General features: G+C 40.2%; 1 protein-coding gene across 2 annotated transcripts in view; it reads right to left on the bottom strand.

The window, feature by feature from the left end:
* The window catches only part of ITGB6 (integrin subunit beta 6), a 46297-nt gene that overhangs the window by 3146 nt on the left and 29221 nt on the right, over positions 1 to 13930 (bottom strand). The window contains exons 11-14 of one of the 2 annotated variants that reach the window (XM_032220522.1): positions 13210 to 13432; positions 8411 to 8511; positions 4185 to 4304; positions 2371 to 2537 (exon numbers count right to left, since the gene is read on the bottom strand). In XM_032220522.1, coding sequence (XP_032076413.1) covers positions 2371 to 2537; positions 4185 to 4304; positions 8411 to 8511; positions 13210 to 13432 — 611 coding nt within the window. The remainder of the gene's footprint in view (positions 1 to 2370; positions 2538 to 4184; positions 4305 to 8410; positions 8512 to 13209; positions 13433 to 13930) is intronic. The other variant, XM_032220530.1, reaches the window with a different exon arrangement.

Genomic DNA, 13930 nt, shown 5'->3' with positions numbered 1-13930 from the left:
CAAATAACTTTTTACCGGTACTGTTTATCCAAAATGAATGCTCATCTTATAGGAACAATCTATGTCAGGTTTGGGTTCCATTAACCTGACTGACTTTTGCCGTGTATGTGGCAGTTTTATCACAGTACTGCATCTTACATGGCTGCAAAGTGTGAGGTAGACATAACAGCAAAGTATTGAGGATTCAATTTCTTGGGAATGTTTGCAGTGCATTCTTGCATCTGTCCAGCTGGAGGCACTATATCACCTGGGACTCTTGGACTTGGAAAAAGATTGATGGAGTGTTGGAGATCAGGTTCTAGGTTTATAAAGCCACGCATGGCATAAAATGGTCACAGGGATGTTTTACGTCCTTTGCCATAACAATAGCCAGTGATTACAGCAGATAGGGAGGAGATTTAGAACAGACAAAGGAAGTTCTTCTTTGCATAGTACATAAGCAAACTTTAGATTGGTACTAAACATGGTGATGGCCCCTATTCTGATTGACTCTAAAAGACTGTAGAAATTCACGGAGGACAGGTCTTATCAATGGCTGTTTGATACTAAGGGCTCTTCTACGTGGCAACACTAAAGTTGCTATTCAGCATGGAACTGGGAGAAAATTCTGCTGGCTTAAAGAAGAGTGAACTGTGCTTGCAACCCCTGGTTACCCATTGTTAGCCACAAAGCACAACAGATGTTTTGCACACACAAATTCAGGGGTAAGAAAGAAGTGGGGCAGATAATTCTTCCTCTGATTCCAGTCCTATTGCAATAAAGGAATCATTGTCCCCTCTTCCCTTCCCTTCTATCTTCTACTCCAAACTTCCCAGGAGGACAAATCCATTTCTAGGGGAAATGTCTGTCTCTCTGTCTCTATCTCTGTCTCTCTGTCTCTCTCTCTCCCCCCCCCCCTAGCATTGGTATTAGGGTTAGAATTAAGGTTACAGTTAGTGTTTCTTGAAGTCTGCCTCAAAAATCAATGTTAAATTTGGCTAACCTGATGTGACAGCAAAAGGCCAACATTAAGCTTAACGTCAGGGTTATGGTTGGCATTGACATTAGTGTTAGGAATAGAGTGAGGGTTAAGTTTAGGGTTAGCATAGGCATCAGACTTAGTGTTGGCATTGACGTTAGGATTTGAATTAAGGTTAGAATTTGGGTTAGAGGCAGGTTTTGGGTTGGCACTAGGTAAAAGTTAGGTTGGTACCTTGTTTCCCCTAAAATAAGACCTCCCCGGACAATAAGCCCAATTGGGCTTTTGAGTGCATGCACTAAAATAAGCCCTCCCTCGAAAATAAGCCCTTCCTAAAAATATTGCAACACAGCAGCAGCCACGAGGTGACCATTATTTTCCCCAAAAATAAGGCTAAGCACTAATTTCAGGGTCAAAAAAATAAGACCCTGTCTTATTTTTTGGGAAACATGGTATTAGGGCTAGGATTACTGTTGTGGCCCAGCAGGAGCTGTTGGAGCTGCAAACAGACTCTGATAGCGAGGGGCCCTATGAGTCGGCTCTGGAAGATGTGGAGGACACTGGACAGGGTTCAGACTCCGAGCAGGGACCAGAGAGGCTGGTTGGTCACCAGGAGGTGCCTGAGGCATGGAGTAGTGGTGAAAGCCAAAAGGAGTGTGCTCATGACGTCAGGCCCTGGAGCAGTGGTGAAGATGTCAGGCCTTGGAGCAGTGGGGAGGAGCTAAGGGTCCTGGACGCCAGGCAAAGGCGGGCAGATAAGCGACAACAACAACTATGCAAATACAAAAGATAATTGGACCCAGGTGGTTGTAATGAGGCTCCTCCCAAGAGAGTATATAAGGAGAGACTTTGGGAGGAGGCTGTTTGCAGGATTCAACTAATATACGCATGCTGGAGAAGCTCTCGTGTGTATTTCTTATCTTGGAAGTCTGGATTGCTGCCAAAGTCTTGTCAGTGTGTTAATTTACTGTGAATAAATTGTCTAGCAGTAATCTTGTCTCGGAGTGCCTCGGCGTACAGAGGGGTGTCAGAACAGACTACTATAGGTAGGGTTACTGTTAGCGTTAGCATTGGCTTTCGGGATAGGGTTGGCATTAGGGTTAGAATTGGGGTTAGTGTTAGGGTTAGGTTTTGACTTCCCTGATGTCACAGCCAAAAAGCAACATTAAAGTTAGGGTCAGGGTTAGCGTTCAGGTTAGCGTTGGTCTTAAGGGTAGGATTACTGTGAGATAAGTTGGGCTGAGGGAGAGTCATCTAGCCAGCTTTATGCCTAAATGGGGCTATGACACACAGTCTCCTAGGCTAGCTTTTACCACTACACCAAAGTGGCTCTACTATGGTTACAGTAGCAATTTTTATCTTGCTACTATTTACAATAATGTTGTCTTGAATCCTGTTTTTTTTTAACGTACCGTTTGCCACTTGGCCTTCGATCTCTCTGCTTCGAATTTAGCGACTTCTTTACGGTCTTCAAATGAAATAAATAATTTCCACATGGAAAGTAAAACAATCCCAGTGACGACTACTGCCGTAGAAATCCCCAACATAATCATTGTAATATTTGGCGGCTGTGGATAATCTGTAGGGAAAAAGAGCGACAGTAGTGAAAATAAATAAATAGCTTTAAATATGGGAAAAAAGGAAGAAACCTGCACCGTAGGTCAATGTTACTTTCATCTATAAATATCAGAATCCTGGAAATGTTGGAAGACAAAATTTGGAAAGTTGCTGTGAACTTTTCAGTTTTGTATAGGTTTTGTTTAAATATGGCTCCAACCCCAATGTGTTCTTTTGTACACCCACAGCATTGGCATGTATGATAGCTGCCTCATACATGTAGGTAGAGATGAGCTATATGTAAACCACTCACGCATAAAAACTAAGTGTGTCAGTCTTTGGGAGATCTAAAACAAATGAAAGATTGAACAAAAAATACCTTAACATTGGCTAGCGTGTTCCTTGCCATATTTATGAATAGTCACACGAAAAGGCCTACTTTAGGAGGGAAGCTGCCTGTTACACTTCATTTTACTAAAATATTTTGGCTTAGAATCTGGGAGCCATAAGCAGAAAGATACTGTAAAAGGAATTTGCTCATTACTCTTGAACTTTATGCACCCAAATTCTTTTAACAGTATTAAAAGAAACCTTGGGACATAGACTTAATATTCTGTAGAAAAACTTCCAGGAAAGGCATGCGGATAGTCCTCGACTTACAACCTTTCATTTAATGATTGTTTGAAGTTACAACAGTACTGAAAAAAGTGACTTATTTATGACCGCTTTTCACACTTGTCAACGGTACAACATCTCCATGGTCATGTGATCAAAATTCAGATGCTTGGAAACTGGCTCATATTTATAACCGTTGCAGTTTTCTGGGGTCACGTAAGTCAGTTGTGTTAGCAACTGTTGTGATTCACTTAACAACCGTGGCAAGAAAGATCATAAAAGGGCCAAAATTCACTTAACCACTGTCTCGCTGCAGCCATAGACAACTTACCATGGCCCACTCTCCACAGGAGAACATGCTGCAGCACAATTCAACCAATTTACTTATGTACAATTTCATTTTAATTTTTGTCATTCACGTTTCATTTTGTCCCTCCTTTGGCATCCTTTCTTTAATGACTCTATTCCCAATTCTTCAATATTAGTATAACTCTTATAACTCCCATGGCAGGTTGTCCTGCAGCAAGTTGGCTGCAGTGAGTTGGCCGCGGCGAATTTGTCATATCGAGTTGGCTGTGGAGTGTTGGCCACGGTGTTTTGTCGTAGATCCCTTCCAGACAGCCCTTTCCAGAAATGGATAGATCAGGGGTGTCAAACTCAATTTCATTGAGGGCCACATGAGGGTTGTGTTTGACCTCAGGGGTGTGGTGTGTGTGTGTGTGCAGCTAGGGTGGGCGTGGCCAGCTCGACACCACTTATGTCAGGGTGCCTGTGGTAGCCCGAGTGCTCTGCCAGTGAAAACTGGTTCCCGAGCTGTGTTTTCAGCCACCATGGCCTCCTATAACCCTCTGTCTGTGAAAACGGAGCTCCATTTTCACTGGCAGGAGCACTACAGGCTGGTCCTTGTTTCCAGAGTGGTCCCGTGGGCCAGATCTAAGTACCCCATGGGCTGCATCCGGCCCCCGGGCCTTGAGTTTCACACTCTTGGGATGTATGTTGAGAGGGTTCATGTAGACCGATATTCCTTAGCTTACCAAGACTAAATGTCTCTTACCTTTTTGCTTTATGTTATGAATGATGACTTTCCCCTGTTCATTAGTTGTCATCAGAAATGTGATAACAGATTCATTTTTCCCTTGTAACACACAACGAACCCATTTATCTTCCGTAATATCTGAGGATGAGGAAAAACCCATTTTATCGTTCAGAGAGAAACATATCAGGTAGTTATTACGAAGTTCTAATATCAGTATATTTTTAACAGGCACTAAGAAACAAAGCTGGAAATATACTAAAATGGATTTGCAAATAATTGTTCTAGTATTAGAGGGGACAGCTTCCTTTTTTTTTTTTGGTTACTCTTTGCAGTGATTAGATGAGAAGGTCCAGGTGTTGCCAATCTGTGTTGACCATCAAGTTGGTCAAGTAAGGGAAATTTATAAAATTGGAAATGCTTCTAAGGGAGCTGCAAAAGCTATCACGGGAATATTATAATACAGGTATTCCTTGACTTACAGTAGTTCATTTAGTGACCGTTTGACGCTACAACACCACTGAAAGAAAGTGCATGACCATTTTTCACACTGCAACCTCCCCATGTCTCGCTTAGTGACAGAAAGTTTGGGCTCAATTGTGGTCATAAGTCGAGGACTACATGTAATCTTCATTAGAGTAAACATATCCTCTTTATCTTTTTGCTACTAGTAGAATAGTACAGGATATTCCCTTACAAAAATATTAAACCTTTTCAAGAGGAATGCCATTTATTGGTGACAGAATGCTGCTATTAAAAAAAAATAGCATCATGTACACATGCCTATTAACTAAAAAGAAATAATGATAGGAATAAGGAATGCACTTCAAGTAACACAGATAAAAGAAATGTAAGATATTCCCAGTTTGGTAATCAATGATTTCACCTAAATTTCCTCAGACACAGTCCTTTTGATGTTTATTCAAGCGACTTAAAAAAGGTGAAATATGCATGAGGGCGCAGACAACATAAATAAGAATGGAATCTGAAAATGTAGACCCTTAGGCCAATACTACCAGAAACTTCTCATGTCCCATCAATATAACTCAAAATAATAATAACAAAGTTTCTGTGAAATCTATAGCCATGTTAGAAAAGGGATTCCAAGGGGAGCCATTCTAAACAAAGTGATTTGTAAGTTTCATGTTGCACCATAGCTTATCTGTATTTTTGTAATATATGACATTGTTCCCATTGCCTACCTACATTATATATTTTTTCAGAATCAGTTTTCACCAAAGTTATCAACCATACAGACATTTTCTCAAAGTTTAAAACCAGCAGGATATGTTTCTGAAAAAGTGGATAGGAAATAATTGATCTCAAGAGAGTGAACAAACATCTAATTTGGAGGTATTATATTATATACCAAGGGTGTCAAACTCACGTCGTCATGGCAGGGTCATATGATGTATCGGGATTTCCCCCCCCCCTTCGCTAAACTGGGCATGGCTGTGGCCAGCATATGATGCATTTATATGTGTGTGTGTGTGTATGCTCCAGCATAACTCTCAAACGCCTTGAGCAATTTTGATCAAACTTAATACACAGATGACTTACTCTCTGGAAACAAATACTGTGGGAGTAAGACACCCCTAACATCCCTCTCGGTGTGTGTTCTGTTAAGATACAGCCTGTTGTGCCTTAAAATGGATTCTGCTGTACAGCGCATTGGAGTTGCCATTGTAACGGCTTCACAGTACTCCACAAGGGGGCTCCCTCTGGTAAGAGGGAAAATCCAACATTAGAAATTACATTTGGTCTGGACATTTTCTCTCTATACATAAATAAATATCCAGGCAACAGAGGGTTATCGGCTAGTATACAATATAACAAAGATGTAGATTGTAAAACATCTTTTTATATACAACTATTTCAGGTATCACGGAGCATTATTTTTAAGGAGGCTGTCAGTAGATAGCTTAAATCTTAAGCGATAGTGGAACACATCACTGGAAACTTTTTGTACACTATAAAACACAGTAGCCTCCGGATATTAAAGCAGTTCAGTGTGTTTGGATTAAGATTTACTGAACGGATGGCTGCTATGGCTGCTGGCACCAGACTAGACTACATTTTTTATAAAAAAGGATCTGTCGTGGATTGGAACCGAGAAGATCTTTCAATCTGTGTGGTCAGATAAATAGGGTGGCTTACGTCTTCCTATATAAGGCTTCAAAGTCCATCTTCCCAGAGGGGAGGCTGACTTAGCTACGGCTTCCCAGAAACTCAGCACAACATGATTGGATTGGATCTTTTTTATTACACCAGAAAGTGAAAGCAACTGGCAGGCTCAGATTATTAAGGCTAATTCCTATATTTACATCTTCCATGAATTAAAAATCTATATCCTCTTCTCATATTTCCCCTTGTGTAACAATAGCTCACTAGTCAATTTCCCTCCCTGGTTTATCTCCTATGCGTTCCTATCTGAGAATCTCTTGCTAGAAATGTAACACTGATGCCAACAATAACTTCTGAGACAACCTTTAGGTGCCCTTTAACAGATTAACAGAGTTGGAAGGGACCTTGTAGGTCACATAGTCTAACTCCCCCTTGCCCAAGCAAGAGACCCTACATCATTTCTGACAAATGGCAGTTAAATATCTTCTTGAAAGCTTCCAGCAATGAAGCACCCTCAACATCTGAAGGCAACTTCTGTTCCACTGGTTGATTGTTCTCACTGTCAGAAAGTTCCTCCTTATTTCTAGATTGAATCTCTACTTGTTCAGTTTCCATCCATTATTCCTTCTCTGGCCTTCGGGTGCCTTGGAATATAGTTTGACTGCCTCCTCTTTGTGGCAGCCCCTCAAATATTGGAACATTGCTATCATGTCTCCTCTGGTCCTTCTCTTCACTAGACTAGCCATGCCCTGTTCCTGTAATCGTTCTTCATATCTTTCAGTCTCCAGTCCCCTAATCAGAGGTGAGTTGCTTCCAGTTCAGCCCGGTTCAGCCGAACCAGTAGTAGCAGTGACGGGAGGCTCTGCCCACCCACCCGGATGCTTCTGCGCAGAAGCAGTGCGCGTGTTCATGGGCACAAGCACAGGCAAACCGGTAGTAAACTGGTTAGTAACCCACCACTGCCCCTAATCATCCCGGTTGATCTTCTCTGCACTTTTTCTAGAGCCAATGGGATAGGTAGCCTTGAGACATTGGCTTGGTATTGAGTCTTGGGGGCATCAAATGCAGATTCCTTTACTCCTCTAAATTCTTTTAAACAAACAAGCATTGCTGTGTAAATTCTTTCAAATTGCTGTTGTCCTGTATTCTGATTTCATTCTGTGCCTCTTTTAATTGGTATTATTTATTTTTTTCTTCTCATATTTGCAGTACTGATTTTGACTTTCCCTTTGTGGGAGAGTTTCAACTGTTTAGGATATTTGGAAATACATTAAAATCTCAGCAAAAGAACAAATAATGAAAATTTGCTGTGTTCCTTTTTTCTTTCTCACTAATACCCAGCTGAATTTCTGGTCAATCTGGCACATTGAGAGGAAATATTTAATGTTTGAAAGTGGAAATAAAATCTGTCAGTAAAGACAGATTGAGAAGGGAGGAAGAGCAAGTAAGAGTAGGTGTAATAGCTCCTTTCCCATCTTTCATGTTGAAGTGAGTTTTCTGTGTACTTCTCCCTTTAGTAATAATACAGCTTCACAGTCAAGGATGCTCATAGCACAGAGATAGGGGAAGAAAACAGGACAAGACTGATTCTTAGGAAGAGTACGGCAACTACTTCATGCAAATGTATACTGAACACTGTTACTGACTCTTATCTTTTCAACTATTCAACTGTACTTAATATGCAGTCGATCCTTGGATATCTATGCCTACTCTTTTGTGTCAGATGTGAAGGACACTATCTTAGCTTATCAACATAATTAATTTTTTTTAAAAAACCTCAGTTGTCAGTCTTGTGATCTTTTCTACGTAGACTGAAGAGAGTAGGCAGCATTGTAGCCATTACATCTTCACTTCCATTGTGATAAATTGCAAATAAATCACAGAAGAACATCAACAGACAAGCAAATGCAACATCGGAGCCCTGAGCCTGAGTAGCTTTAGCTTAATGCTATTGAAAAATGTTCCACGAGGGACAATTGAAAATATGCATTTAAACACACATATCCTATGTGCACACCACAGACACACACACACACACACTCACCTATCTCATGCAAGCAGCAAGAACTAGTAAACCGATTGCTACCACTAATAATAGCCAAGCAATAAATTAAAGTACAGACCTTCATCATGACTGATCATTGCGTCAACCAATTTACATTTTTCAGCGCAGTCTTCCTGATGCAGTAGATCAGCAGAAGCTAAATAACATTCTACACAGCTCCTGAGAAAGATGGTGCAATGATTTATCAATCTCCTTTTGCATTAAGAATCAAAAGAGAATACATACACAGTCGCCATTTTTAAGCACCTTATGAAAGACCTGCAGTAATGAATAAATAATTCTCAGCATTTAGAATATACCACACAGAAAAGGAAAGGAAAAAAATAATTCTGGTGGCATCTCTCTTTGGATGTTCACCAGATTTTTTTAAAAAATAGCTTTTAACAGGAACCAGAATTATTTTAGTTATCTTTGCTCATTACAATGACAAGCTAGTTTTATGGTTGTAGAAACTGGACACTGGAGGGGAGTAGAGATTCTAAGAGAAGAAGAAAAATGCAAGTCCTCCTTTGCGTTGATTAGCTTGGATTTACCAAATGATATGAACCGTCATAACATTGGAAATGTCAAAGGAGATTGTTGAAGAAGGAGCCACAATTTAGTAACCACAGTGTCAAAAGTGTCAATAATGATACCTGATTGTATGGATAAATTATATCCAAAAGATGGTAATGAAAGAATGACAGACGTAGAGTTAATTTTGTTTGACAAGATGGGGAAAGTATGGAAGGTGGACTTGTAAATAACAGGCCAAGAAAACAATTTGGAAAATAATGTTTTATTGGATATACAAAACAAATTGGCTGAAGTTTTGAAAATGAAAGCAAGAATCCAAATGATAAACAAGGACGGTGACCTGGAAAATGTTTTCTTATTGGATCTAGAAAGAGGCTTATTAAATCCTTGAAGAAGTCTGTGTGATGGGATAAAGAAGAATTGAAAAGAAATAAAATCCTACCACAATATTTGAATGAACGAATGATGACGTCGGTTAAAAGTAAAAGGAAAGAATATAAAGTTGGTTTATTTGAAAAGGATAAAATAAGGCTTTCTCTGTTTGCAAAGTTTTGTCAATTTTTTACAGACATTTTGCTGATACCATGATTCAAAAGTTGATGTTTTATGGATTTATTTTATAGATAAGCGATGGGCTATGGGATGAAGAAATACCTATTAGTAATCTTACAGAGAATGAAGTTACTGAATTTGCCTATACTTGTAATTAAGTCACTTTTTTATATATTTCTTTTCTTTTTATCATATTTTTCTTCCACTTTTCCTTCTCTCTTACTATTGGTTTTTTCTTTAATTTAGTTTGTATTAGCTTTTAATACTGAAGTCTAAATCTTTAATAGAAAATTATATACCAAAACTTAATCATGGCTGTGTCAGTAAGTTATTGGCCAAGGAAGCATGCCAGACTGTTTTTAGATTCAGTAGAAGAGGGGAAAGACTATTTTAAAAATGGAACAGCTTAAAATGATTTAACCTTCTCCAGTATGATCTGGGGATGAGAAGAGGACAATGTCATGAGAATGTGACACAAAAACACTCCAATAACCATAGCACATTTGGCTTTGGTGCAGAGTAAAAAGGAAGCTTGATATCTTAGAACTGTGATGGTGAACCTATGGCACGCAGAGCCCTCTCTGAGACCACGCCAGTCATTGCCCCTGGCCAGCACCATTGCACATACGTGCGTGCCGCCTCCCATCAGCTAGATGGTCTTTGGGTCTCAGTCATGCATGCGCAGGGGAGGGTCTCCATCGATCTTCTCAGTTCCACCCCAGTGTGCCCTAGCTTTCTCCTGCATTCCTGCTGCCTGTGCCTTCCCCAATCTCCACAGGTTCCATCCTCCACAGGTGCCTCTCTGTGGCAGAAATGGAGGAGAAAACCTGGGCGCACTGGGGAAAAACTGCGGAGATCACGACCCCCCCGCAACACCTCCTGCACCAACCTGGAAGCCAAAATGAGGACTGGGGGGGGGGTATGGCGCATGTGCGGAGAGCGCATGTGCAGGGAACATGCACGCATGTATGGGAGGCGAGGCACATGCAGGGGAGGCATTCACACTGCATTTGGGGATGGGTCATGCACACATACATTTGTGCGCACGCACACTTTGGACATGCAGTACCAAAAAGGTTAACCATCACTGTCTTAGAAGTTAAAATTGATGTATTTTTTTAATGGTTTGGTATACTACATGATTTTTAGATATATAAATCAACTGAATTATTTGAGCAGTAATCAAAATCCCTGAATTGATCCAACACCCATACAGGCTGGTCAGAAAGTTTAATTAATGAGCAAACTGGGGTTGGAGCCAAGCTTGAGCTTTCTGGTTGAAAAAAAAACAACAAAAATAACAGAAAGTGGGCCAGAGTTATTCTCCCACAGCCAGTCCCAGCTATGACTAACAGTAATATCAGCTGGAGGTCAAGGAGGGCAACCTAATCCTCTCACTTCCACACCATGTTTCACATGTATACCACCCAGAGTCACTCTGTGAGGGAGATGGGAGGTTTCTAAATGTAATATATAAATAAATAAACTATCAGCAGCTGAACTAGCAAATGTGCTTCACAGTCCTGGCTGATTGTGCCTTGCCTGGAAATCATCCTGATGTCTGCCATTGCTATTGTTTTGCAAATCAAGATACGACATTGTATAGTAGTAGCATTGGCCGGTGCTTAGCAATATGGTTAAGATGTAAAAATTGGAATTCGTCTGTGGCTTTGATTTAACAAACTGCATTTATTTATAAAACAGCTGCCGGGCAACTTCCTCTCAGCTTGAACAGAAATAAATATCTGAAATTGTATCAGGAAATGCTCCCAGTACTTCCGGATGTTTGGGGGTGGGGGGGACAGCTTGGTTGTAGATGGGGAACGTAAAGTTCAGATAGATTTAATAAATCCAGTCTGATTTATTATTATTCTGATTTTGGCAAAGTGGAAATACACTACAATACAGCGCAAACTTTCCTGAAAATGTACACAGAGAATAAAAAAAGCTAATAATGATTCAAGGAGGACCTAGTTCAGTTCCTCGCACTTCCTTGAGGAAAAAGATCAAGGGAAACATCTGAAGAACGGTTGCAGGAACACGGTATGTCTAGTTTAATGAAAAGAAGGACTAGGGGAGACATGATAGCAATGTTCTAAAAGGGGTTGCCATAAAGAAGAGGGAGTCAAGCTATTCTCCAAAGCACCTGAGGGCAGAACAAGAAGCAATGGGTGGAAACTAATCAAGGAGAAAAGCAACCTAGAACTAAGGATAAATTTCCTACAGTTAGAACAATTAATCAGTAGAACAACTTGCCTCCAGAAGTTGTGAATGCTCCAACACTGGAAGTTTTTAATAAGAGATTGGATAGCCATTTGTCTGAAGTGGTGTAGGGTTTCCTGCCTAAGCAGGGTGTTGGACTAGAAGATTTCCAAGGTCCCTTCCAACTCTGTTATTCTATTCTAACAAATCAGTAATAACAATTAGAATCATGGATGTAACTAGCAATCAAGTTGCTAACATAAACAAAATGAAAATACAAACCCTTTTCCTAGTTCACAGCAATAATAAAATGAAGTTTTTAAAGAGTAACTGAAGAAAGCAAATACTGTAGGGCTGCTTAAAGAGGAAGGTTGAAATATCCTATGCCGATGTCATGGTCTTCATCATAAAAGACCTCTGGTAATATGGGACAAAGTAACACTGAATGAGCCTTTCTGAAGGGTGCTTTGGGCCACAGACTACAGCAGATTGGCCCATACCCCATTTATTTTACTGCCGCTTGTCTCTCAGAGTAGTGGCTTCTAATTGGGTCTAAGCTTTGGACTTCTTCTGCAGCCATTTGTCATTGCAACACACTTTGAAGGGTCCTCAGAATTAAGTGGTTGGGCACCTGCCTATTGCTGGGGGAAAAGCAGGTAGGGAAAATCTGACCGCAAGCATCAGGTCTTCTTGGGTTGCATTGTTTCTTTTTAGAAAGTCTGCAAAGGGAGGGGAAGCCAATCCCAGTATGAGAAAAAAGTAAAAACACCCTGTTCTCCAATCATATTTTTCAGGCTGAGAATTATACATGATTAGCATGTCAAAGCTGAAGTTCAAAGAGTGGAAGATTAAAAATTACAGTTTGGTAGCAATATTTGAGAGGTCTCTACTTGCTGTATAACCAAGGTTTTGATAGGTATATATGGGCCTGTGGAGGTAGCAGGGGTGAAATTCAGCAAGTTCTGACAGGTTCTAGAGAACCAGTAGCAGATATTTTGAGTAGTTTGGAGAACCAGAAAATACCACCTCTGGCTGGCCCCAGAGTGGGGTGGGAATGGGGATTTTGCAGTATCCTTCCCCAGGAGTGGAGAGAGAATGGAGATTTTGCAGTATCCTTCTCCTGCCATGCCCACCAGGCCACGCCCACAGAACCAGTAGAAAAAAAATGAATTTAACCACTGGGAGGTAGATTGTACCCCCTCCTGCTTTACACCATTTCTCATTTCCTGACACAGTATTCATGCATTGTTGGACATTTACACTACTATTAACCAACTTTATTGGAATTTCTCAGATTATAGATTACAATATCTTTTCAGGGTCAAATCACCCTGACTGGTGTAGAAAACAATTAAAATTAACCTCAGCATAAAAAGATGTAAATAAACACAAATATACTAAATATACAAATAAGAGAGCATATAGAATAATGAAAGGAATACAAAATATATTAGGATTTAATGGAATAGACAATATACAATAACCAATATAAACACTGAGGAGTATTCAGTTCCTCTGAAAGCTTATTGTACATTCAGATATGTGGAAAAATAGACTTTTCTAACCATACTCAAAGAAATAGCTTACCATTTAGAGTTGCAAAGATCATCATATGTAGGGTATTTTTCACAGACGTTGCCTGAAACCCCAGGATTTGTGCATATGCATTTTCCACACACACATTTGCCTCTCCCACTGCAGATGACACCATTGTTAGAAATGCAACTCTTGGTATCCGTGGTACAGTTACAGTATTCACCTGTCCAGCCATGGTGGCAATTGCATTGACCACAGGCACAGTTCCCATTGCCTAAAAAAAAAAAAAAAAGGAATGCAACTCACTTCAAATGCTTCCATCATTGCCTTTCCTTCCTAATTCTTGAAAATTGCCAGCAATCCTCTCTAGAATGTTGTGTCAAGACATTATAGTATATAATTGGAAAGAAAATTTATTAAACATATTAAAGTTCTTTGTTAAGACTACACAAAATCACATAGCAGGGAGCCAGCTGTTGAGTTTCAAACCCCACTATTGGTAGAAAGCATGACAGACATCTCATCAGGTAGATAGTAGTAGGTAAATAGAAAGAGATGATAGACAGATAGATAGAAGACACAGTATTTAGATGATAGATATATAGATTAGATCAGAGTTGTCAAACCCTTGTCATCCCAGCAGTGTCACATGACGTATCAGGACTTTTTTCCTCTTTGCTTAAATGGGTATGGGTGTGGCCAAGAGTTTGACAGCCCTGGATTAGATGATAGGCAGGCAGGCAGGTAAGGTAGGCAGGCACTGTGGTAGGTT

Source organism: Thamnophis elegans, chromosome 1 (assembly GCF_009769535.1).
Source record: "Thamnophis elegans isolate rThaEle1 chromosome 1, rThaEle1.pri, whole genome shotgun sequence".
NCBI lineage: Eukaryota > Metazoa > Chordata > Lepidosauria > Squamata > Colubridae > Thamnophis > Thamnophis elegans.
The sequence above is the reverse complement of the archived record's forward strand: the minus strand, read 5'-3'. Positions and strand labels throughout refer to the sequence as shown.